The following is a 23,562-nucleotide window of genomic DNA, read 5'->3' on the forward strand; positions in this document are numbered from 1 at the left end:
TTCCAACCCCTGTGATCAAGTTGCCATGTACAGATGATGTTCATGTTGGTGTACATTCAGAACTGAGTTCCAAGTCATGGCTGATTTGTTCTTTGAGATGAACAGGCCTAAACATCTGCAAGAAAATGGTCTTCGATCAACCTGACCCAATTGCGCAATATCAGCCTCAACAATGAAGGTCCATGTCAAAATCCCAGAAGTTGTGCATTATTTACATATACCAGAAGACTACTTTTAACGTAGGCAGGTATCGAAGATGAAACCTTTCATGGCCTCTAGGGCACAGCATAGCATTTGGCCTTCTGAGTGATATTCAAACATTGAGACAAAAAATTTGGTCTACTGTACTAGCCAGTAGAGATTCCTGCTCCCTTGTATGCTACAGGTGCACAGACTATCTATAGCGATCATCACAAAGCACTGGTGGAGTATTTTCTATACTTTGTCTTCAAAAGTGCTTTTAATCAACTGGCAGAATAATTGGAGCCCTCCTACAGGCCAACATCCCCACATTAAGGTCTAATTACAGTTAACGAGCTCCAATGGGAAGGCCACATCCCTCACCTCATTAGGGCGACACAGCAGCATACAGGCAGCAAGATAGGTGGCACAGCAATGTAGCAATTAGCATAATGCTTTACAGTGCCACTGATTGGGGTTCAATTCCCGCCACTTTCTGTAAGGGGTTTGTGCGTTCTCCCTGTGACCACATGTGTTTCCTCCAGGTGATCCAGTCTCCTTCCATATTACAAAGACATATGTGTTAGTAAGTCGTGGGTGTGCGATGTTGGTGCCAGTGGGCTGCCCCCAGCACATCCTGAGAATGTGTTGGTTGTTGATTCAAATGGCGCACTTCATGCTTTGATGCACATATGACAAATAAAGCTAATATTATCTTTATTCAGATTTCAGTCAGTGTACTGCATAATGGCCAGGAAGGGAAACACCAATGCCTTTGGAAAGAAATTTCTACAAAAGGTAATGGATTTAGCCCAGTACATCATGGGTAAAACCTTCCGAATCATTCCCAATTATCTACATGAAATACTGTCATAGAAAAACAGCATCCATCATCAGAGATCACCACCATCCGGGCCATGCCTTTTTTCTCTCTGCTACCATCAGCTAGAAGATACAAGAGCCTCAGGGCTTACACCACCAGTTCAAGAACAGTTATTATCCCTCAACCATCAGGCTCTTGAACAAAAGGGGCTAACTACACATGCTAGCCCATCCTTTGAGATGTTCCCACAACCAGTTATCTCACTTTAAGGAGTTTTTATCTCACGTTCTCATTATTTATTACTATTTATTTATATTTGCATTTACACAGTTTGTTGTCTTCTGCATTCTGATGATCTTTCATTGATCCTGGTATTGTTACTATTCTATAGATTTGCTTAATATTCCTGCAGGAAAATAAATCTCCGGGATCTATATGATGACATATATGTACTTTGATAATAAATTTACTTTAAACTTTCTAAACTTTAAACATACTAAGCACCACTGAAGGAGCACACTGCTGGCCATATTGCCCACTGCCCTCTGATATTCCAACTGTAGCAGAGGCTGGATATCTCATATTAGATTAAGTAGTCACCACAGCACCCACAGAAGCTTGGTGGAGGTAAATTATCCTCAACTCCAAGGGGCTGTCTGTGAAGAAGAGATTTTCTTGTGTTTCATTTTGTGGGTTTAAGGGAAAAAAATCCCAGACTGTGGTATGCAGGTCATATCCTTGGTTCTGTGGGGGAAATTGCATAATGAAGAATAAAATTTTAAATAGAGGTTGAAGCAATGGATATTCACCAGAAGGCTAACCAACTGGCCACCATTCAGCTGCTGCTAAACTTTGAAGTCACACCTGTGCCCGGGAGCCTTGGTGGCACCAGACCACGAGACTTTGAATTACTGCATGTTCAGACTGGATGCAGTAGAGCTGAGTGCATGCTGCAAGATGATTCTCCCAACTGTCTCCTGATCATGTGACTATATCCCTCTCAACCAAATATGGACATTCTGTGAACTTGAAAAACAGTTCAGGTTCACTGACCGCATGCTCGGAGCCTAGAAAATGCAGTACCTATAGAAGTTCATCTCCCCCAACAGCTGGCTGGGCAATGCTTTTGCTACAGCATTACACCACCTCTTCTGTCATCGCCTCTGCAACCAGGATGCTTCATTAACAAAAAAATTATCAAAAAGGATTAAGAAATATCAATTAAATAAGTGGTCAATATTAAGAATGCTTTGAAAAATAAATCTTATTAGTATAGGTATTGTTATCTGAATCATTCAAAGTACATATATTTACCTCACTTTTGGAACAAACACATTTACACATGATGGTTATTTTAATTCTTAATTATTTTTTTCAGTATCTTACATGAGGAATGTCATTTCTTATAGGATTATCAGCTATAGAGGCATATGGAACCCCACATTTTAGTGTAATGGGTCCTTAAACAACCAGTATATAAATATGTATCAGTAAATTCTTTAAGTATTTTCATAAAATTTCTAAGTGACTTAAATGGAAGCCAATTACATTATGAATAGTTTCATATCCCAATTCTCACTTAAATGTCAAGGTGTTAACAGTCCATCAATTTCTGGAATGAAGCTAGCATAAACATCAACCTACATGCACTTGAAATAACATTAACCAGAATCTTGAAAATTATTGACTCACAATTTGTTGCAAGTATGTGTCAAATATTCTCATGAAACTACAGGCAAAACAAATCCATCATATATTTAAGAAATGCATCATATAGGTAAACATTCACTAATATTATGTTGTACATTAAAAAAAATTAAATTTATAAGACACTAGTGTTTGAATGACTTTAAAAATATGGACAAACTTGTTTCACAGTCCAAGCTAATGCATAGCTTTGAATGTCATTAGTCTTTCAAAGTAGACAATTTAACAGTTTCTTCATATGTGACGCACCCTGACTCACCAACTGTTCACTGTGCACTTCTCTTCAGCATATCCCACATCTTTTATTTCCATCTCTGTACAGCCATTTCAGCATTTATCTTCAATATGAAGAGAAATGATGAGAATCCCTTCTTCACAGCACAGGGAATAATTCTTAAAGGACTGCAAGCACTCTTTACCCAGATTCCCTCTTCAGTCAGGAGCCTACCCTTGTGACTAGCACAAGAGCTGCCCAGGATTCATGCATACTTAATGCAGTGTCATCACTATAGTGACCAGTACTTTTGTGAAGGCTTCTATTTTCTTCTTTGGTACAGCTCTTTGATGATGCATATTAAGGACGCCATGGGGAGTAATTAGCTACAGACTGGATTTTCAAACAAGTTTATCTTCTTTCATAGATGTTTCATTCTCCTGTGACACAAAGAGGGTCTGTTTTGTCAGGATAAACTAATCTTTCTTGTGAGCTTGCAATGTATGCAATGCAGTTAAAAAATAAGCTAAATACAGGTACCTACAATGGGTCTTCTATAACCTTATATCTTGGGCATTACTCTTGATTCCATTCAGTTAATTTCTTCACACATATCACAATACAGTGCATGGAGAGCTAGCTTAGATTACCCAAGTGAAATTAGCATACTCTCATGGCTGATCTCCTGATATTTTTATTGAATGGAGCTTAAGGTAAAGGAACCTTTAGGAGACAGTGATCATAATATGACTGAATGAACCCTGCTGTTTGAGAGCGAGAGGTTAAAATAAGATGTATCAAAATTACAATGGAGTAAAAACAACTACAGAGGAATGAGCGAGAAGGTGGCCAAAGTTGATTGAAAAGGAACATTAGCAGAAATGACTGAAGAACAGCTGCCTGGTAGAATTTGCTGAGTGTAATTTGGAAGCCACAGGATAAAGACATCTGAAAGAAGTATTCTAAAGAATGAGGCAACAATGGCTCACAAGGGAGCTCAAAGTCAGCAGAAAGCAAAAAATAGTGGGAAGCTAAAGGATTGGGATGCTTTTAAAAACCAACAGAAGGAAACTGAAAAAAAAACAATAAGGAAAGAAAAGATGAAATATCAAGGTGAGTTAGCCAATAATGTAAAAACAGACACCAAAAAGATTTTTCAGATATATAGAGATTAAAAGAAGGGTGAGAGTAGATTTCAGACTTCTAGAAAAAGAATTTGGAGAGGTAGCAGTGGGGGATAAAGAAACGGCATACAAACTTATTAAGTATTTTGCTTCGGTTTTCACTGTGGAAGATACCAACAATATGCCAGAAATTTGAGTGCCAAGGGGGCAGAAGTTAATGTACTTGTGATTACTGAGACGAAGACGTTTGTGAAGTCGAAATGTCTGAAGGTAGATAGAACACAGAACATAGAAGAGTGCAGCACAGGAACAGGCCATTCAGCCCACAATGTTGTGCTGAACCAGCTAAAAAACAAATTAAAAACATCCAAACACTATTCGCTCCTACCTACAGAATGTCCATATCTCTCCATTTTCCTTACATTTCTTAAAAGCCTCTAATGTATTTGATTTTACCAGCATACCAGGCAGCACATTCTATGCATCCACAACTCTCTGAGTAGAAAACTTAACCCTCACATCTCCCTTGAACCTACACTCTCTCACCTTCACTACAAGTCCTCTGGTATTAGATATTTAAGCCCTGGAAAATAGATACTCCATGTCTACTCTATCTATGTATCTCATAAATATATAAACCCCTATCAGATCTCCCCTCAGCTGCCGTCGCTCTGAGAAAACAATCCAAGTTTATACAGCTTTTCAAGCTAGCACATACCCTTTAAACCAAGCAGCATCCTGATAAACAGTAAACCTCTGCACCTTTGCCAAAGGCTCAACATCCTTCCTATAGCAGAGCAACCAGAACTCTATGTAATACCCAGATGTAGGCTAACCAGAGTTTTATAAAGTTGCAACATAACCTCTTGACTTTTGAACTCAATACCTCAACTAATAAAAGCAAGGATTCCATAAACCTTTTAAACCATCTTAATGACTTATGTAGTCACTTTCAAGATGCTGTGGACTTGGATCCCAAGTTCTCTCTGCTCGTCTGGACCAGATGGTCAATGGCCCAGGATTCTGAAAGAGGAGGGTGAAGAGATTGTGGAGGTAGCAGTGATCTTTCACGAATCACTAGATTCTGGAAAGGATTTGGAGGACAGGAAAATTGCAAATGTCATTCCACACTTTAAGGAAGGGAAGGAGGCAAAAGACAGGAAATTATAGACCAGTAAGTCTATAATTATAGGCGTTGGTAAAATGTTGGAGTCCATTATTGAGGATGAGGTTTTGGCTACTTGGAGGTACATGATAAAATAGGCCTAAGTCAGCATGGTTTCCTTAGGGAACTCTTGCCGGACAATTCTGTTGGAATTCTTTGAGAACAGGGTGATAAACAAAGGAGAGTCAGTGCATGTTGTTTACTTGCATTTTCAGAAGGCCTATGACAAGGTGCTGTACACAAGGCTTCTAATCAAGATAAAGGCCCGTGGTATTACAGGGAAAACACTTGCATACATAGGACATTGGCTGATTGGCAGGAGGCAAAGAGTGGGAATAAAGTGGGCCTTCCCTTGTTGGCTAGTAGCATTCCATAAGTGTTGGTGTTGGGACTGCTTCTTTTTACATTACTGTGTCAATGATCTGGACAAGAGAATTGTCAAGGGGCACATAATGTTGAGGAAGCAGGGAGTTTGCAGAGGGACTTAGAGAGATTAGGAGAATGGCTAAAGAAATGGTGGATGGAATACAGTGCAGGAAAGTATATGGTCATGTACTTTTGTAGAAGGAATAAAGCCATAGACTATTTTCTACATGGGGAGAACATTCAAAAATCAGAGGAGCAAAGGGACCTCAGACACGTTGCACAGGATTCCCTAAATGTTAACTTCCAGGCTGAGTCTAGGGTAAGCAAAGCAAAGGTGATATTAGCACTCATTTCAAGAGGACTAGGATATAACAGCAAGGATGTAATGCTGAAACTTTATAAGACATTGGTCAGATTACACTTGGGCCCCTTATCTAAAAAAGGATGCGCTGGCATTGGAAGCTGTCCAGAGGAGGTTCAGAATAATGACCCTGGGAATGAAAGGGTTAATGTATGAGGAGCAGTTGATGGCTCTGGGCCTGCACTTGTTGTAGTTTAGGAGAATGAAGGGGGATCTCATTGAAACTTATCGAATGTTGAAAGGCCTAGATAGAGTGGATGTGGAAAGGATGTTTTCTATAGTGGGGGGTGGGGGAAAGTCTTGGGCCATCTTTAGCTAGAGGGTAGTGAATCTGTGTAATTCACTGCCTGTTACACGAGTGTGGCAGTGGACAAACCCAAGTGCAGAACACAGGCATGGAGGCAGAGTCAGGAGGCATTATTAACATGGCAAGCATGGAGTCAGTATCCAGGAGTGATGCTAGACTTAGAATTAGCAGTCTCAAGAACCATGAAATGAGTATACTCACACCAGAGTTGACCAACAAACTGACAGCTCCTTGTAGTGATCACAGGGTTTTTATACTGCATTTGCTGATGGAAAGCAAGTGTTTGTAGTTAGTGGAACCTGGGAATGATTGGGAACTAAACAAGGTGATTTTGGCCCAATTCCTGAGGTAAATAGCCAGGTGGGCAATTGCCAGAAGGGACCATGACAGTGCCACAGACAGCTGTGAAGACCAAGTCTTCGGGTGTATTTAAAGGGGAGGTTGATAGTTTCTTGTTTAGTAAGAGTGTCAAATGTTAAGAGGAGAAGGCAGGAAAATAGAGTTGAGAGAGATAATAAATCAACTATGACAGGATGGTGGAGCCCAGTTCTGCTCCTATGTCTTATGGTCTTTTGGAATGCAATGGGAGAGCCCATTTCACTTTGCTGTCAAAAACAGAGGGCATCTTACATTACCTGCAATTAACTTGAGAGTATCAGGGTCTACACCTACTAAAGAATACATTGTTAAATCACAGACCATCACCCCATGAGTTTCTGCATCCACAACGTCTGTCACATCCGTAGGGATCCCACTACCAAGCACATCTTTCCACAGGACGAGGTTTCTCTTTGACTGCCTTGTCCAGTTGTCCCTCCCCACAGATCTCCCTCCCGACACTTATCCCTGCGATTGTGACAAGTGCTACACCTCCTCCATCATTACCAATTAGAGCCCCAAACAGTCCTTCCGGGTGAGGGGACACTTCACCAGTGAGTCTGCCGGGGTCATCCATTGTATCTGGTATTTCTGGTGTGGCCTCCTCTATATCAGTGAGGCTCGATATACATTGGGGGACCATTTGTTGAACACCTTCACTCCATCCATTGCATCAGTCAGGATCTTGCAATAGCCACCCATTTCAATTCCACTTCCCATTCCCACACCAACATGTGTGTCCACAGACTCCTCTATTGTGACAATGAGGATAAGCACAGGTGAAGGACAAATACATTATATTCCATCTTGGTAGTCTCCAATTTGATGGCAAGAACATTGATCTCTTGAATTTTTGATCACCACTCTCCTCTGTTGTTTCCACCACCCACTGTTATCTTTTACTCTGATGGACTTCATAGTGCTCCTCTTCCCCAGCTCCACCCTCATGATCTACCCATCATCTCCTTCTGGTTCCCACCTGTTTCCCTTTAGTCCATAGTCTACTGCAGTTCCTACCAGATTCCATTGTCTCTTCCACCTATCACCTCCTAGCTTCTCATATCATTCACTTTTACCTTCCCTCCCTCACTCGCCTACCTTCCCCCTCACCTTGACACATCTATCACCTGCCAACTTTTATTCCTCCCATCCTCCCCACCTTTTTACTCTGGCTTCTGTCCCATTCCTTTCCATTTCTGCTGAAAGATCTTGACCAGAAAAACTGATTGTTTATTCCCTTCCATAGATGCTGCCAGACCTGCTGAGTTCCTTCAGCATTTTGCATGTGTTGCTCAAGATTTCCAGCATCTGCAAGATCTCTTGCGTTTAAGAGAGCTTTAGAGGTTGAATATCAGATACTGGAACTCAGACAAGTGAACGCATGGCTGCCAATGGTTCATCAATTAAAAACCATGGATCTGAAAGAGGCCAGTTGGTGAAGGGCAGAGGTGGTGTGCTGGTATTGAACTCACAGTGAGTTACTTGCCAACATGAATATCGTAACAGTGCTATGAGGAGCTGCACTCTAGCTGCACGACCCACTCGATGGGTTACTCCTGTTTGGAATAAAAATATTGGCGTGTTTCTGATCCCCGCACAGCAGTGCTTTGGAGGAACACCTGAAAAAGAACTTGATAAGCAGTTCCCAAAGTGCATTTAGACTACACGGTGCCATACTTTGTCAGGCTTATTTCATTTCATTAATATAGGGTAAGTGTACTGGCAAAGAACAATTACCTTAAAAGACAAGGTCCTGGATGACAAAATAATGTTCTGTTTTGCATTCCTATCATGATAAGTGGGTTAACACAATGTCGACAGCCTCTTCCAGAAACATCTTGCAAAATAAAGGTCTTTCTTAGGTTCTGTTCCTGTAAACTGGTCAAAAGTATGGCTATGAACTGATTTCCTATATTGGCAGAAGATGCCTGTAGCCTCATAGAAGTTGGCGAACGCATTCCGCTGATCTCCCAAATGCGTGTGTCTGTGTATAGGCTGTAGATGAATTGGGTATTTGTAAACTGGGGAGAATGTGGACCTCCATTCAGCTTCAAACACTGATTTATGCTGCCAGGATTTCAGATTTCTTCTCATTACTTTTTGAGGAACTGCTTTCCCGCCGCAGTTCCTTGCAACGTTCACCTCTTATTCCCAGCATTGTCCAATGTGAAATGTGATACCTTTGCAATCACCCCACTCCTGTTGCAACATCTTGGAGGATTTGTCTTGGGACACTGATGGAATCATGAAGAAGGAAGGCCAGCAGCTCTACTTCATGAGGAGTTTGAACAGATTTAGTATGCTACCAAATACTCTTGCAAATTCTTATAGATATATGACAGAGGCTGGTTGCATCGCAGCCTAGTACTGTATGGTGATTCCATGCAACAGGTTCTGAAGAAGCTTCAATGGGTTGTAGACTCAGCCAGATGCATCTCAAATGCAATTCTCCCTACCATCGAGGACATCTTCACGAGGTGATTCCCAAAAACACGGCATCCGTTAATGGAGAAGAGGGATGCTTATGTGAGAATGCTGTTCTTGGACTATAGTTCAGCATTCAACACCATCGTTCCCTCCAGGCTCGACAAGAAGCTCAGAGACCTCACCCTTCACCCTGCCTTGTGTAGTTGGATCCTGGATTTCCTGTCAGATCACCAGTAGGTGATCTCACCTCACCTCTGCCCCCTGACCCTCAACAACAGGAGAACCCCTGGTGCTGTGTCCTAAGCCCCCTCCTTCACTCTGTGTACACCCATGACTGTCACCACCTACAGCTCCAATCCGTTAATTAAATTTGCATGTGATACTATGTTGATTGGCCTTATTGCAAATAATAATGAGGCAGTCTACAGAGAAGAAGCCATCACCCAGATACAGTGGGTTCAAGAAAACAACCTCTCACTCAATGTTGCAAAAACAAAGGAGCTGGTTGTGAACTACAGGAGGAATGGAGACAGGCTAATCTCTACTGACATCAATGGATCTGGGGTTGAGAGGGTGAACAGTTTTAAGTTCCTTGGCATATCCATCACTGAGGACCTCACGTGGACTGTACATACTGGCTGTGTGGTGAAAAAGGCACAACAGCGACTCTTTCACCCAGACAGTTGAAGAAGTTTGCCATGAGGCCCCAAATCCTAAGGACTTTCTACAGGGGCACAACTGAGGGCATCCTGATTGGCTGTATCACTGCCTGGTACGGGAACTGTACTTCCTTCAATGGCGGGGCTCTGCAGAGAGTGGTGCAGACAACCCGGCACATCTATGGATGTGAACTTCCCACTATTCAGGACATTTACATTGATTGGTGTGTAAAAAGGGCCCAAAGAATCATTGGGGACCTGAGTCAGCCCAACCACAAACTGTTCCAGCTGCTACCATCCGGGAAACGTTATCACAGCATTAAAGACCAGGACCAAAAGGCTCTGGGACAGCTTCTTCCACCAGGTCGTCAGACTGATTAATTCACACTGACACAAATGTATTTCTAAGCTATATTGACTGTCCTGTTGTATATCCTATTGTGGGTACTATTTATTACATATTACTACAATTTGCCCATTGCACATTCAGACGGAGATGTAACGTAAAGATTTTTACTCCTCATATATATTAAGGATGTAAGAAATAAAGTCAATTCAATTCGATTCATTACAAGGTTCAAAACATCTAGTACATTCCGTCTTGTTACTATTACCAGGGATGAGATAAGAGACTGAAGACCCATAGTCAACGTTTCAGAAACAGCTTCTTCCCCTCTGCCACCTGATTCCTGAACAGTCCACGAACACAAAAACACTACCTCATAATTCCTTTTCTTTTGCATGTATTCTTAATTTTGTTATTCTTAGCGATTTTATATCTTTGCATTGCACTGCTGTTGCAAAACTAAACGTTTTACATCATACAAGACAAGCCTGATTCTGATTTTAAGTAAGCAGGGATGTAGAAAGGTGGTACTGTATTAGCAAGAATCAGGAGCAAGCAAAGGTCTGGAAACTCCCTCCTCAATAATCATCTGAAAGTGATTTAAGCCTGTAAAAGCCTGCCCGTAGATCTGCTGCATGAAATTCAGGATACACGCCAAGTTCCTCCAAATTTAAATTCCTGTATAAAATCCCAAGACTAGCCAGACATTGGAAGTAACTACTAAAAGAGAGGGCATACAATAGAGTAAAAATTAGTGGGAAGTAAGAGGTTTGGGAAGCTTTTGAAAACCATCAGAAGGCAACAAAAAAGCCATAAGGAGCAAAAAGATTAAATATGAAGGTAAGCTAGCCAATAATATCAATGGAGATGCCAAAAGTGTTTTCAGGTATAGAAAGAGTATAAGAGGCGAGAGTTGACATCAGATCACTGGAAAATGGCACTGGAGAGGTAGTAATGGGGAACAGAAGGGTCTGATGATAGAGACGTCACCTGGACCAGATGGACTATACCTGACGGTTCTTAAAGAGATAGCTGAGCAGTTTGTGGAGGCATATTTCAAGAATCACTAAACTCTGGCATGGTTCTGGAGGAGTGGAAACTTGCAAATATCACTCCACTCTTCAAGGGGGGGGGGGGAAGCAGAAAATAAAGAAATTATAGCCCAGTTAGCCTGACTTCAGTGATTGGGAAGATGTTGGAATCGATTGTTAAGAATGAGGTTTCGGGGTACTTGGAGGCACATGATAAAATAGGCCAGAGTCAGCATGGTATCCTGAGGGAAAAATCTTGTCTGATAAATCTGTTGGAATTCTTTGAGGAAATAACAAGCAGGATAGACAAAGAAGAATCGATAAACGTTGTGGACTTGGAACTTCAAAAAAGGCCTTTAACAAGGCGGATGGGGTGGGGGCAGTATGTATAGTCTAAACAGAATGTTATAGAGCTGCAACATCACTCATGGCTTTGAAATTAATGCCCCATTTATGAAGGCCGGCACACCATATACCTTCTTAACCACCCAATCAACGTGCATTGTAACTTTGAGGGATCAATGGATGGGTCCCTAAGATCCTACTGTTCCTCCACGCTGCTAAGATTCCTGTACTCTGTCTTCAGATTCGACCTTCCAAACTATATCACTTCACACTTAACTCAGATTGAACTTCATCTACCACTTCTCAGCCTATGTCATCTGACAACCTCACCCCATCCACCCACCACCCCACTCGGGATAGTGTCCTCACCTACCACCACACCAACCTCCGGGTCCAAAGTATAATTCTCCGTAACTTCCACCACCTCCAATGGGATCCCACTACCAAGCACATCTTTCCCTCCCCCCACCTTTCCGCTTTTCGCAGGGATCGCTCCCTCCGCGACTCCCTTGCCAATTCATCCCTTCCCACCGCTCTCCCTCCTGGCACTTATCCTTGCAAGCAGAACAAGTGATATACCTGTCCTTACACTTCCTCCCTCACCACCATTCAGGGCCCCAGATAGTCCTTTCAGGTGAGGCAACACTTCACCTGTGAGTCGGCTGGTGTGGTATACTGCTTCCGGTGCTCCTGGTGCGGCCTTTTATATATTGGTGAGACCCCATGCAGACTGGGAGACCATTTCACTGAACACCTACGCTCTGTCCACCAGAGAAAGCAGGATCTCCCAGTGGCCACACATTTTAATTCCACGTCCCATTCCCATTCTGGTATGTCTATACATGGCCTCCTCTACTGTCAAGGTGAAGCCACACTCAGGTTGGAGGAACAACACCTTCTATACCGGTTGGGTAGCCTCCAACCTGGTGGCATGAACATTGATTTCTCTAACTTCCGTTAATGCCCCTCCTCCCCTTCTTACCCCATCCCTGATATATTTGGCTTCTTTCTCCCTTCCTTTTTTTTCTCTTTCTGCCCATCAGATCCTGTTCTCCATCTCCCTCTGGTGCTCCCCTACCCCTTTCTTTCTCCCTAGGCCTCCCGTCCCATGATCCTTTCCCTTCTCTAGCTCTGTATCTCTTTTGCCAATCACCTTTCCAGCTCTTAGCTTCATCCCTCCCCCTCTAGTCTTCTCCTATCTTTTAGCATTTCCCCCTCCCCCTCCTACTTTCAAATCTCTTACTATCTTTCCTTTCAGTTAGTCCTGATGAAGGGCCTTGGCCCAAAACATCGAAAGCGCTTCTCCCTATAGATGCTGCCTGGCCTGCTGCGTTCCACCAGCATTTTGTGTGTGTTATCTTTTCTGATTGGCTGCTGGTGACTTGAGGTGTTCCACAGGGGTCCCTGTTGGGACTCTTCTTTTTATGTTATAAGTCAGTGACTTGGATGATGGAATTCTTTGGCTTTGTTGCAAAGTTTGCAGATGATAAGAAGATAGGTGGAGGGTGGTTTTGATGAAGAAGAGAGGCTATAGAAGGATTAGGAGAATGGACAAATAAGTGGCAGATGGAATTGTTATGCCGGTGCCCCAACTCTGAGGGGCCGAAGGGTACAAAGTAGCCCCCTCCTTTTTGAGAATCGCAAGATCGCTATTAATTCAGGTCAGGAGACCCAGGAAATGACAGAAAGACACGCAGAATCCACAAAGGGGTTTGGAATGTCCTGGCCTCTCAGTGATACAAAGCCACGGGAAACGGCCATTGTCTCTTGGAGACGGAATTGCGTATTGAGTACTGTACTTCATGGAAGCCCTCAGGGAATGATCAGAGGAGGTTGGTTGAGGGAGGGATTGCATCATCCCAACCTGATTGACATCTGAGACCCTGTGAGTCAGGATAAAAGAGGTCTGGGGAACAACCCTTTAGACGCAACAGGAGAAATGCTAGAAATCCCATGACAGCGTTTAATAGCGACAGCCGGTGGGGCTCGCGTGCGTCCTTTTCCTTGACCTAGGAATTGGCGGGCTTCCACAGAACGGCTTAGCTAAAGGACCGACTACAAAAACGGAACTCTCGAAGGATCGACATCATAAAAAGGAAAAGCTAGCAAGTTTAAAACATCTTTCTCTCTTGACTCCAACCAAAGGCTGCAGCCTGAATGAGCTAATGACTTTTATATTTCCATCGGACAATACATTATCCCCTAGACAATGATAGAGCTTATTTCTTATTGATTATTATCATACCCGCACTTTTAGAGTTAGTATTGATGATGTATATTATCTGTATGTTTGCATTGATATTATTTTTGTGTATTTTTACCAATAAATACTGTTAAAAATAGTACCATCAGACTTCAACGGACCTCTCTATCTTTGCTGGTAAGTGACACAGTTACGGGGTACGTAACAGAATACAGTGTCGGGAAGTGTACGGTAATGCATTTTGGTAATGTAGAAGAAATAAAAGCATAAACTATTTTCTAAATGGGGAGAAAATTCAAAAATCTGAGGTGCAAAGGGAGTTGGGAGTCCTTGTACGGGATTCTCTAAAGGCTTATTTACAAGTTAAGTCTGTGGTGAGGAAGACAAATGTGATGTTAGCATTAATTTCAAGAGGACTAGAATATAAAAGCAAGCATGTAATTTTGAGACTTTATAAAGCACTGGTGAGACCTCACATGGAGTATGGTGAGCAGTTTTGGGCCCCTTATCGAAAAAAAGGATGTGCTAACATTGGAGAGGGTTCAAAGGAGGTTCACAAAAATGATTCTGGGATTGAAATTCTTAACATATGAGGAGTGTTTGATGGCTCTGGGCCTGTACATGCTGGAATTTAAAAGAAAGACAGGAAATCTCATTGAAACCTATCAAATGTTGAAAGGCCCAGATAGAGTGGATATGGAGAGGATGTTTCCTATGGTGGGGGAATCTAGAACCAAACAGCACAACCTCAGATAAGAGGGACATCCATTTAGAATGGAGATAAGGAGGAATTTCTTTAGACAGAGGGTGGTGAATCTGTGGAATTCATTGCCACAGGCAGATGTGAAGGCCAGGTCATTGAGTGTATTTAAAACAGAGGTTGATAGATTTTTGATAAGAGAATGAGATTGAGAGAGAAATGGATCAGCCATCATCAAATGGTGGAGCAGACTTGATGGGCTGAATGGCCTCATTCACTGTCTTTTGGTCTACTACAATGAGCCTTGAGATTGAATCTTTGTAGTCTTTCCATATATGGTCCAGGGGTTTGTAGAAGAATTAGCTATATCTATCGCAGGCCAACCATACCTCCAACCATCCAATAACGTCAGGCCTGATCTGTTACTTTAACTATACCTTCCTGCATGGTCCCCAATAACCCTTTATTCCCCATGCATTCAAATAAACCATTAACCTCAGACCAGTATATACCTAACGAACGAGCACTCAAAGGCCACAGCATATTCCAACAACTGAAAATTTTCTACTTCTCTTAATCTCTATGCAGGAGGCCCTGACAAGGAGAATAAACTAGCAGAATGCCAGTTATTCTATTCTCGTATGGAATAACTATACTAGTTATATACTGGAAAGGCAACTGGCAACTGACAACATGGTGATTAAAATCAATATCTGCCTATCTACAATGCAAATGTGATTATTGATTGCCTGCCTCACAATTCTTAGAATGTCTAATAAATAAAGGCTCCTTAGTCCTATTGAATATACATCTTGTGTCAAGGAAGAACTTCAAGAAGAATTTTGTGTCCTGGAAGATCATGTATGTAGAAAATGTTATTAATTTATTGGTTTATATTTGAATATATAGAATCTGGTGAATGAGGCAGAAGAACTGAGAGCACAGATAGGGATATGGAGGGTGTTACAGAAATGGGTGCATCATCAAAAAGGATCTTATGAGTTGAATAGATAAATAAAGCCAAAATCACAGTACTTAAGGATTACAGTTGAGAATATATTTCATGCATAGTAAGGGTAAGGAACTCGTCTGAAAGGACAACGGAGGCAGATATCCTCATCGCATTTTGAAAGTGACAGGACCAAGACCTGGAAACTGAGATACGATAGACTGCGATTTTCAAGGGTTTTATTAAATTTCTCAATGGTATAAAAACATTAGGAGCCTCCTGCATAAAGATTAAGAGAAAGAAAAGGAAGCTTTCAATCGATGGAATATGTTGTGAGCTTTGAATGCCTGTTCATTAGATATATTCAGGCTTGAGGTTAACAGTTTATTTGAAGGCATGGGGAATGAAGGGTTATTGGGGATCACCCAGGAAAGGAGAGTTGAAGTAACAGATCAGGCCTGACCTTATTGGAAAGTTGGAGGTATGGTTGCCCTGCGACAGATATAGCTGACTCTTCTACAAACCCCTGGACCATATATGGAAAGACTACAAAGATACAATCTCAGGGCTCAATGTAGTAGCAAATTGTAGCCAGCTTGTTACTAAGTGTGATTGAACGAGTGCTTAAGCCACAGAGGGTACTGGATTCTTGAAATATATTGAACAAAACTTTGCTTAGACCACATGTGCAGAGTCTGACAAGAATGGGACTGTGCTAACAATGTTAGAAAGGCATTCTACAAGTATGTGAAGAGCAAGAGGATATGATGTGAAAGAATAGGACCTATCAAGTGTGACAGTGGGGAAGTGTGTATGGAACTGGAGGAAATAGCAGAGGTACTTAATGAATACTTTACTTCAGTATTCACTATGGAAAAGGATCTTGGTAATTGTAGTGATGACTTGCAGTGGACTGAAAAGCTTGAGCATGTAGATATTAAGAAAGAGGATGTGCTGGAGCTTTTGGAAAGCATCAAGTTAGATAAATTGCTGGGACCAGATGAGGTGTATCTCAGGCTACTGTGGGAGGTGAGGGAGGAGATTGCTGAGCCTCTGGCAAAGATCTTTGCATCATCAATGGGGTCAGGAGAGGTTCCGGAGATAGGAGGGTTGCAGATGTTGTTCCTTTATTCAAGAAAGGGAGTAGAGATAGCCCAGGAAATTATAGATCAGTGAGCCTTACCTCAGTGGTTGGTAAGTTGATGGAGAAGGTCCTGAGAGGCAGGATTTATGAACATTTGGAGAGGTATAAAATGATTAGGAATAGTCAGCATGGCTTTGTCAAGGGCAGATCGTGCCTTATGAGCCTGATTGAATATTTTGAGGATGTGACTAAACACATTGATGGAGGAAGAGCAGTAGATGTAGTGTATATGGATTTCAGCAAGGCATTTGATAATGCAAAGCTTATTGAGAAAGTAAGGAGTCATGGGATCCAAGGGGGCATTGCTTTGTGGATCTAGAATTGGCAAAGTGTGGTTGTAGATGGGTCATATTCTGCATGGAGGTCAGTCACCAGTGGAGTGCCTCAGGGATCTGTTCTGGGACCCCTACTCTCCATGATTTTTATAAATGACCTGGATGAGGAAGTGGAGGGATGGGTTAGTAAGTTTGCTGATGACACAAAGGTTGGAGGTGTTGTGGATAGTGTGGAGGGCTGTCAGAGGTTACAGCGGGACATTGATAGGATGCAAAACTGGGCTGAGAAGTGGTAGATGGAGTTCAACCCAGATAAGTGTGAAGTGGTTCATTTTGGTAGGTCAAATATGATGGCAGAATATAGCATTAATGGTAAGACTCTTGGCAGCATGGAGGATCAGAGGGATCTTGGGATCCGAGTCCATAGAACACTCAAAGCAGCTGCGCAGGTTGATTCTGTGCCTAAGAAGGTGTATGGTGTATTGGCCTTCATCAATCGTGGGATTGAATTTAGGAGCCAAGAGGTAATGTTGCAGCTATATAGGAGCCTGGTCAGACCCCACTTGGAGTACTGTGCTCAGTTCTGGTCACTTCACTACAGGAAGGATGTAGAAACTATAGAAAAGGTGCAGACGAGATTTACAAGGATGTTGCCTGGATTGGGGAGCATACCTTATGAGAACAGGTTGAGTGAACTCGACCTTTTCTCCGTGGAGCGACAGAGGATGAGAGGTGACCTGCTAGAGCTGTATAAGATGATGAGAGGCATCAATCGTGTGGATAGTCAGAGGCTTTTTCCCAGGGCTGAAATGGTTGCCACAAGAGGACACAGGTTTAAGGTGCTGGGGAGTAGGTACAGAGGAGATGTCAGGGGTAAGTCTTTTTATGCAGAGAGTGGTGAATGCATGGAATAGGCTGCCAGCAATGGTGGTGGAGGTGGATACGATAGGGTCTTTTCAGAGACTTTTGGATAGGTACATGGAGCTGAGAAAAATAGAGAGCTATAGGTAAGCCTAGTAATTTCTAAGGTAGGGACATATTCAGCACAACTTTGTGGGCCAAAGGGCCTGTATTGTGTTGTAGGTTTTCTATGTTTCTATAAAATGGATGTATTCAGATAATATCAGGAGGGCAGTATTTTTATGCATGTGAAAATGCCAGCCAGGTTTAGTATAAACAGAGAGAAACCAGAACTACAAATCCCAATTGGTTTCATTACAGCTGTTTGCATTATAGATCTTTTCCTTTTCAGAATTCAAAATTACTACCCAAGCATCTGCAATATACAATAAAAGATATGGCACTCATTCAGTTAATGTGAAAAAGTAAACAAATCTACACAAAATGTATTTTTGTCTTGCCGCATGCAGATGATGCATCTCTGCTTTACAGAAAATTGCAGTCTAGCCCGTCTTTTAGGATGCAACCCTCTATTAATGTGGAGGTCACCTGCATGTTTGTGGTATGTTGGATGATGCGGTCTGAGATATAATTGCATTGTTGTATTATGTGGACTGATATTGTTTAAGCTGTTAGTGCATTGTTATATGATGCAGGTTAATGCAGATCCACTGTATTGGTACAGTAAGAAGTATAATATTCTTAGACATCATGGATCTGATAAAACTTTTATTTATGGAGCTGAAACCTCTATTGCTGCCACAAGGGAGAATGGAAAGCTGAACGAGAAGACAGTGATGAAAATGAAGTAAACCTCTGAAACCCTCTCCACTTTCCGTAGGGATTGCTCTCTATGCGACTCCCTTGTCCCTCCATCCTGGCACTCATCTCTGCAAGCTTAACAAGTCCTACACCTACCCCTACAACTCCTCCCTCACAACCATTCAGGGCCCCAAGCAGTCCTTCTAGATGAGGTGAGTCTGTCAGGGTCAGCTATTGTATCCAGTGCTCCTGGTGCGGCCTTCTCAATATCAGTGAGACCCGGCGCTAATTGGGAGACAGATTTGTTGAGCATCTTTGCTCTGTCCATGGCCTCCTCCACTCCCATAGTGAGGCCAAACTCAGGTTAGAGGAGCAACACTTCATATTCCATCTGGGTAGCCTCCAATGTAATGACATGAACATCGATTTCTCTAGCTTCCTTCTCTCTTCCATTCCCCGTTCTAGTTACCCTCTTACCCCTTCTCTTCTCCTCACATGCCCATAACCTCCCTCTGGTTCCTCTCTTCCTTCTGTTTCTGCCATGGTCCTCCATCCTCCATCAGATTCCTTTTTCTTCAACTCTTTATTCCTTCGCCCATCCCCTCCCAGCTTCTTACTTCATTCTCTCTCCCCCACCCACCCACCTATCCCCTTCACCTGGACTCACCTAACACCTGGCAGACTGTACTTCACCTCCCCCACCTTCTGCTTCTGGCTTTGCCCCCCTTCCGGTGCTGATGAGGGGCCTCAGTTCCAAAAGTCAACTGTTTATTCCCCTCCACAGATGCTGCCTGACTTGCTGAGTTCCTTCAGCACTGTATGTATTACTCTAGATTTCCAGCATCTGCAGAATCTCTTGTATTTAAGCCTCTGAAACTTTCAGTTCCAGTGGTATCCACTAGATTTAAGCAGATGGAAACACCTGCTTTGTTAATCCGTTTCCATGATGAGAAAAGCTTTTCAACAAACATATTCCTCACATTAATAATAAGTCATCATGTCCTTGACCATATCTCTTATCCTTGGATTTTTTTGTTATTTAATCTCACTGTGTTTTATGTTTAGGCTTAATTAATACAATGTAAGATTTGCCAATAAAACCCACCTGATTTCCTTACCAGCTTACACACTGCATCTTACAAAGAACACTCCATGATGCAGGAAGTTTAAATCAAGTAAAAAAGGATCTAGTGCCTTCCCCGTGTATATGACGAATAAACTCTTCTCGGGCTTCCAGCTGGGTGCAGGAATCAATTTTAACTGAAGTTTCAATGGCAGAGATTGTCATTGAAATGTTGCACCCGGCTGGAAGCCCGAGAAGAATTTATCTCGCATAAATCAAGTATTTTGCTAATACAAATGAATGTGTGTTTTTATTTATATCCAGAAGTTCTGCACTCTGAATCAACCCTAACAAGAATGAGCATGGTAATGTAATGGTCGTTTCTCTGTCACACCTCTAGGGATTTGGGTTTGACCTGGCCTCAGGGGCTACCTGAATGGAGTTGCTTGTTCTCAGCATGGCCATATGTGTTTCCGCTGGGAGCTCTGGCATCCTTCCACATCCCAAAGATGTGCAGGTTGATTGACTGGGTACGTTCAATTCAGATGAAGGGTTTCCCTCCACTGACCCGCTGAGTTCCCACAGCTTCTTGTGCCCCTTAGCATTGGAAGTTGTTGGGAATGTGAAAGAGAATCAATTGTAAGGAATCTAAGGAAAATAAGGAGAGGGAACTGGCATAGATCCAATGGGCTGAATGTATTATTTTGTTAGGCAAGGAACAAAATCTCTTTACATAAGTTTTGGAAAAACTAAAATATTTTGAAATGTAGGCACGACTTCTTATTAATATCAGTAACTGAATGTTTAATAGATTTCAATACCAAAACAAACATGAATCTACTTAAAAATAAAACTCAGAGGATGCTGGAAAAGAAATGTGTTAAGATCAGCGATAGCACCATAAGATACATAATAAAGACTAGCAAAGAGCAAAGCAACACGTGCAAAGTGGTCCAGTACCTTTCTGCTCCATGGGGTCATTTGGCAACATTCAGTAGGGGAGGATGAACGAGTGTTGTGAAACTACGAGTAACACAAAACATGGCAGTGAAACATTGGAACTAAAAAGAACAAAATATGTTAACAAGTATGAAAAACAAAATAGGAATGACATCTGAATGAAACGATGCAATCACAAATAACTAAAATGTCAACAATGATGAAGAAGCTCTTTCAAATATTTATTACTCCAACGGTTTCATTACAAATCACATCCTGTAATAATAAATTGCTTTTGTATTATGATTCAGTTATATAAGGTGTACATTATAGATCACACAGTACTAACAACTTCACCCATGTGCATTAAATAGAACTGAACAATAGATTGGAGTCACCCCTTGGTTAAATTACTGAGTTATATTAAGTCAGAGAGAGAAAGGAAAATTATTTATTTGTTAATTGGGCCTAGGTTTTACAATTATGCATTTGCCAAAACGAAAAATGTCCTTGTTCTTGTGTACTTGGCCTATGCGACGTAGAAGTACCAAGGAGTAGTAAATATAGGTTGAAACTCTCTAGTCCCGCACCCTCAGCACCTGACTGGTGCTGTACCACGGAGAGCGATGCCTGAACGTCTTCCTCTGAACTGGACAACTGTTCTATACTGGGTATAGATGCTTTCCAAGTCATTTAAGGGTTTTGACAACTGTCTGTAACCCATAGTTACAGTAGGTTGGAAGCATTGCCAGCTGAAATTGTAAAAGTTGCACTGGTAGGTTAACGAGCTACAGATCTTAGATCTTAACTAGAATTAGTTGATCAGAACAGATCTATACTACAGATTCAAAACATGGCAGACTATGGGAGTTGCCAGACCACAAAGATTGTACCACATTTTAAAAATCAATACTAATCCAAACCCTGTTTGTGCTCTAAGGTGGATGTGTAAGATGCCATAACACCATTTCGAAGAAGTGCCTGGGAGCTCTCCCGGGTAAATGTTTGGCCAATATTTATCACTCAATTAGCATTCTTAAAATTGACCATCTGTCAAGTTGTTCTTTGTGGAAGCTTGATGTGTACGATATTAGATATGGTGTTTATTTCATTAAGAAGGATTACAATACTTAATTGACTGTAAAGTACATGAGACATGCTGAATAGGATTTAAAAATCTCTAATATAAAGCTAATATACCAGAAATGCAACCTTTGCTTTCTTCCCCACATTCAGATTTCATAGTCATGAACTCCTTGAGTCATTGAACAGATACAAGCTGGTCTACTCTGAAGAAGATTTCCTTCTAAGCAGCCCTGTTTGCCCATATTTGGCTGATATTCCTTTTAACCTTTCCTATCCAAGCACCTGGCCAAATGCCTTTTCAATGATGCTAATGTATCTACATCACCTTCTTCCTCTGACAGCTCATTCCATACACTGCCCACACTGTGGGTGAATACATTGCCCCTCAGGCTCTTATTAAATTTCTTCCCTCCCACCTAACCCTCTAGTTCTTGATTTCCCTATTCCTGGGAAAAACCATGCTTATTCACCCAACCTATGGCCTTCATGAGTTTATACATGTCTATAAGATCATTCTCCTGAACTCTAATGAATAGCGTTCCAACCTATTCAACCTATCTCCAGGGCTCAGTCCATTGAATGTTATTGTAAATCTACACCCAAATCAGGCAGATTATGATAGCAGACAATGGTAGGATTCTGAACACCCCAACCATCCCACATAGAACACTTTACCTTCACTGTGTCAACAACCTCCCCACCCCATCCACCTTTCCCTGAACTCCTATCCCTACCCTTAGTCAAGAGTCAACCATTTTCAACAACTAAAGTGGGAACTAATATACATTTTCTTCCCTACCTTCCTTACTTTACTCATTTATGATCTGGAGGTAAAATGGGAATGTGTTAATGAGGCCTAATTGTGGCAATCTCGGAGGTCTCAAGCACCTGTGGGTCAGCAAGAAATTCACAAGGAGGAGTTAAAACAGACCTTTCCTTCTAAAGCATATACACATGAGGTCAGGTTAAAGCTTTCAAGAGAATAGGACCCAATTTTGCACAAAGTGTTGCAGTGTCCCTTGCCTTGTTCATCATTGAATTTGCAGCTTTAACCTTTGTGAAATGGCAGTGCAGCACATTTTGAATGCCCTTGTTTATTTTAAACCCTGCAATCTTGTTAATAAAATTAGCCAAAGACCACGTTTCAATTTTATGTTTTATATTCCATGTTACACACTCCTTTTTTGTTATGGTTTGGGCAATTTGATATTTTTCTGCATGTATGTGCGTGTGTGGGGTGGGGGCAGGGGTTTGATGTTTTGCTTTGAATGGGTTCCATGATTCTCTTTGTCTCGTGGCCATCTGTGGTGAAGATGAATCTCGGGGTTGTATACTGCCTACATACTTTGATAATAAATATACTTTGAATCTTTGAAACATCTCTAAGTCCAGAAAAATGTTCAGTACCTAACGAGGACCAAGGTCATTCCACTTCATCAGGTACATCTTTAAAGACATTTCCAAGAAGTTACTTGAGCTCGATTCATAAGTATTGATTTGGGTTTCAAATCACCATGCTTTCTCCCGTGGTGACAGCAAGGGGATAAAATAATTCCTTAGCATCGTGGATGGCATCAACTGAGCCACTGCTATTTGTTCAAATCTAAATGCCCTTCATAAAGCTAAGCAACTGTTGCAAAACGGCTTCAAGATGTTTGATCTAGTCTTGCCAAGTATTTTACTTTTTGTTATTATTGTTATTATTCTGGAGCAATCTGACAGTAGATTAAAATGGGGGAGAAAGGTTAGGGATATGCTAATATGGTCAGATTTCATGATGCATCAACTACAATGCAGCTAAAATCAGATAATCATGTGATAATATGCAAAATTGATCTTATGAGGAAGCCATGGAAACAAAATTTATTTAAATGACTATTTGATTTTTCATCTTCAGAAATCAAATTAAGGCATAAACAGATTATTAAAATTTCTCAAAATCCAATTGCCTAAAATAAGTTGACACCAAACAAATCCAGTGAAGAACTTTTACACTCCAATCTTTGCCTCTTAATTTCTGATCTGTCAAAAATAAACTTTTCAGATAGACTGCAACCACTCACAAATAACATTCTCCCTGCATATAAATATTACACAAAGCTGGTGAA

At 41.6% G+C, this 23,562-nt stretch overlaps 1 protein-coding gene across 8 annotated transcripts in view; it reads right to left on the minus strand.

The window, feature by feature from the left end:
• Positions 1 to 23,562, minus strand: part of nhsb (Nance-Horan syndrome b (congenital cataracts and dental anomalies)) — a 452,286-nt gene that overhangs the window by 37,162 nt on the left and 391,562 nt on the right. For all 8 annotated transcript variants that reach the window (XM_059967993.1, XM_059967994.1, XM_059967995.1 and 5 more), the window contains one exon: positions 20,390 to 20,452. In XM_059967993.1, the coding sequence (XP_059823976.1) occupies positions 20,390 to 20,452 (63 nt within the window). The remainder of the gene's footprint in view (positions 1 to 20,389; positions 20,453 to 23,562) is intronic.

This window comes from Hypanus sabinus, chromosome 4, assembly GCF_030144855.1.
Source record: "Hypanus sabinus isolate sHypSab1 chromosome 4, sHypSab1.hap1, whole genome shotgun sequence".
Taxonomy (NCBI): Eukaryota; Metazoa; Chordata; class Chondrichthyes; order Myliobatiformes; family Dasyatidae; genus Hypanus; species Hypanus sabinus.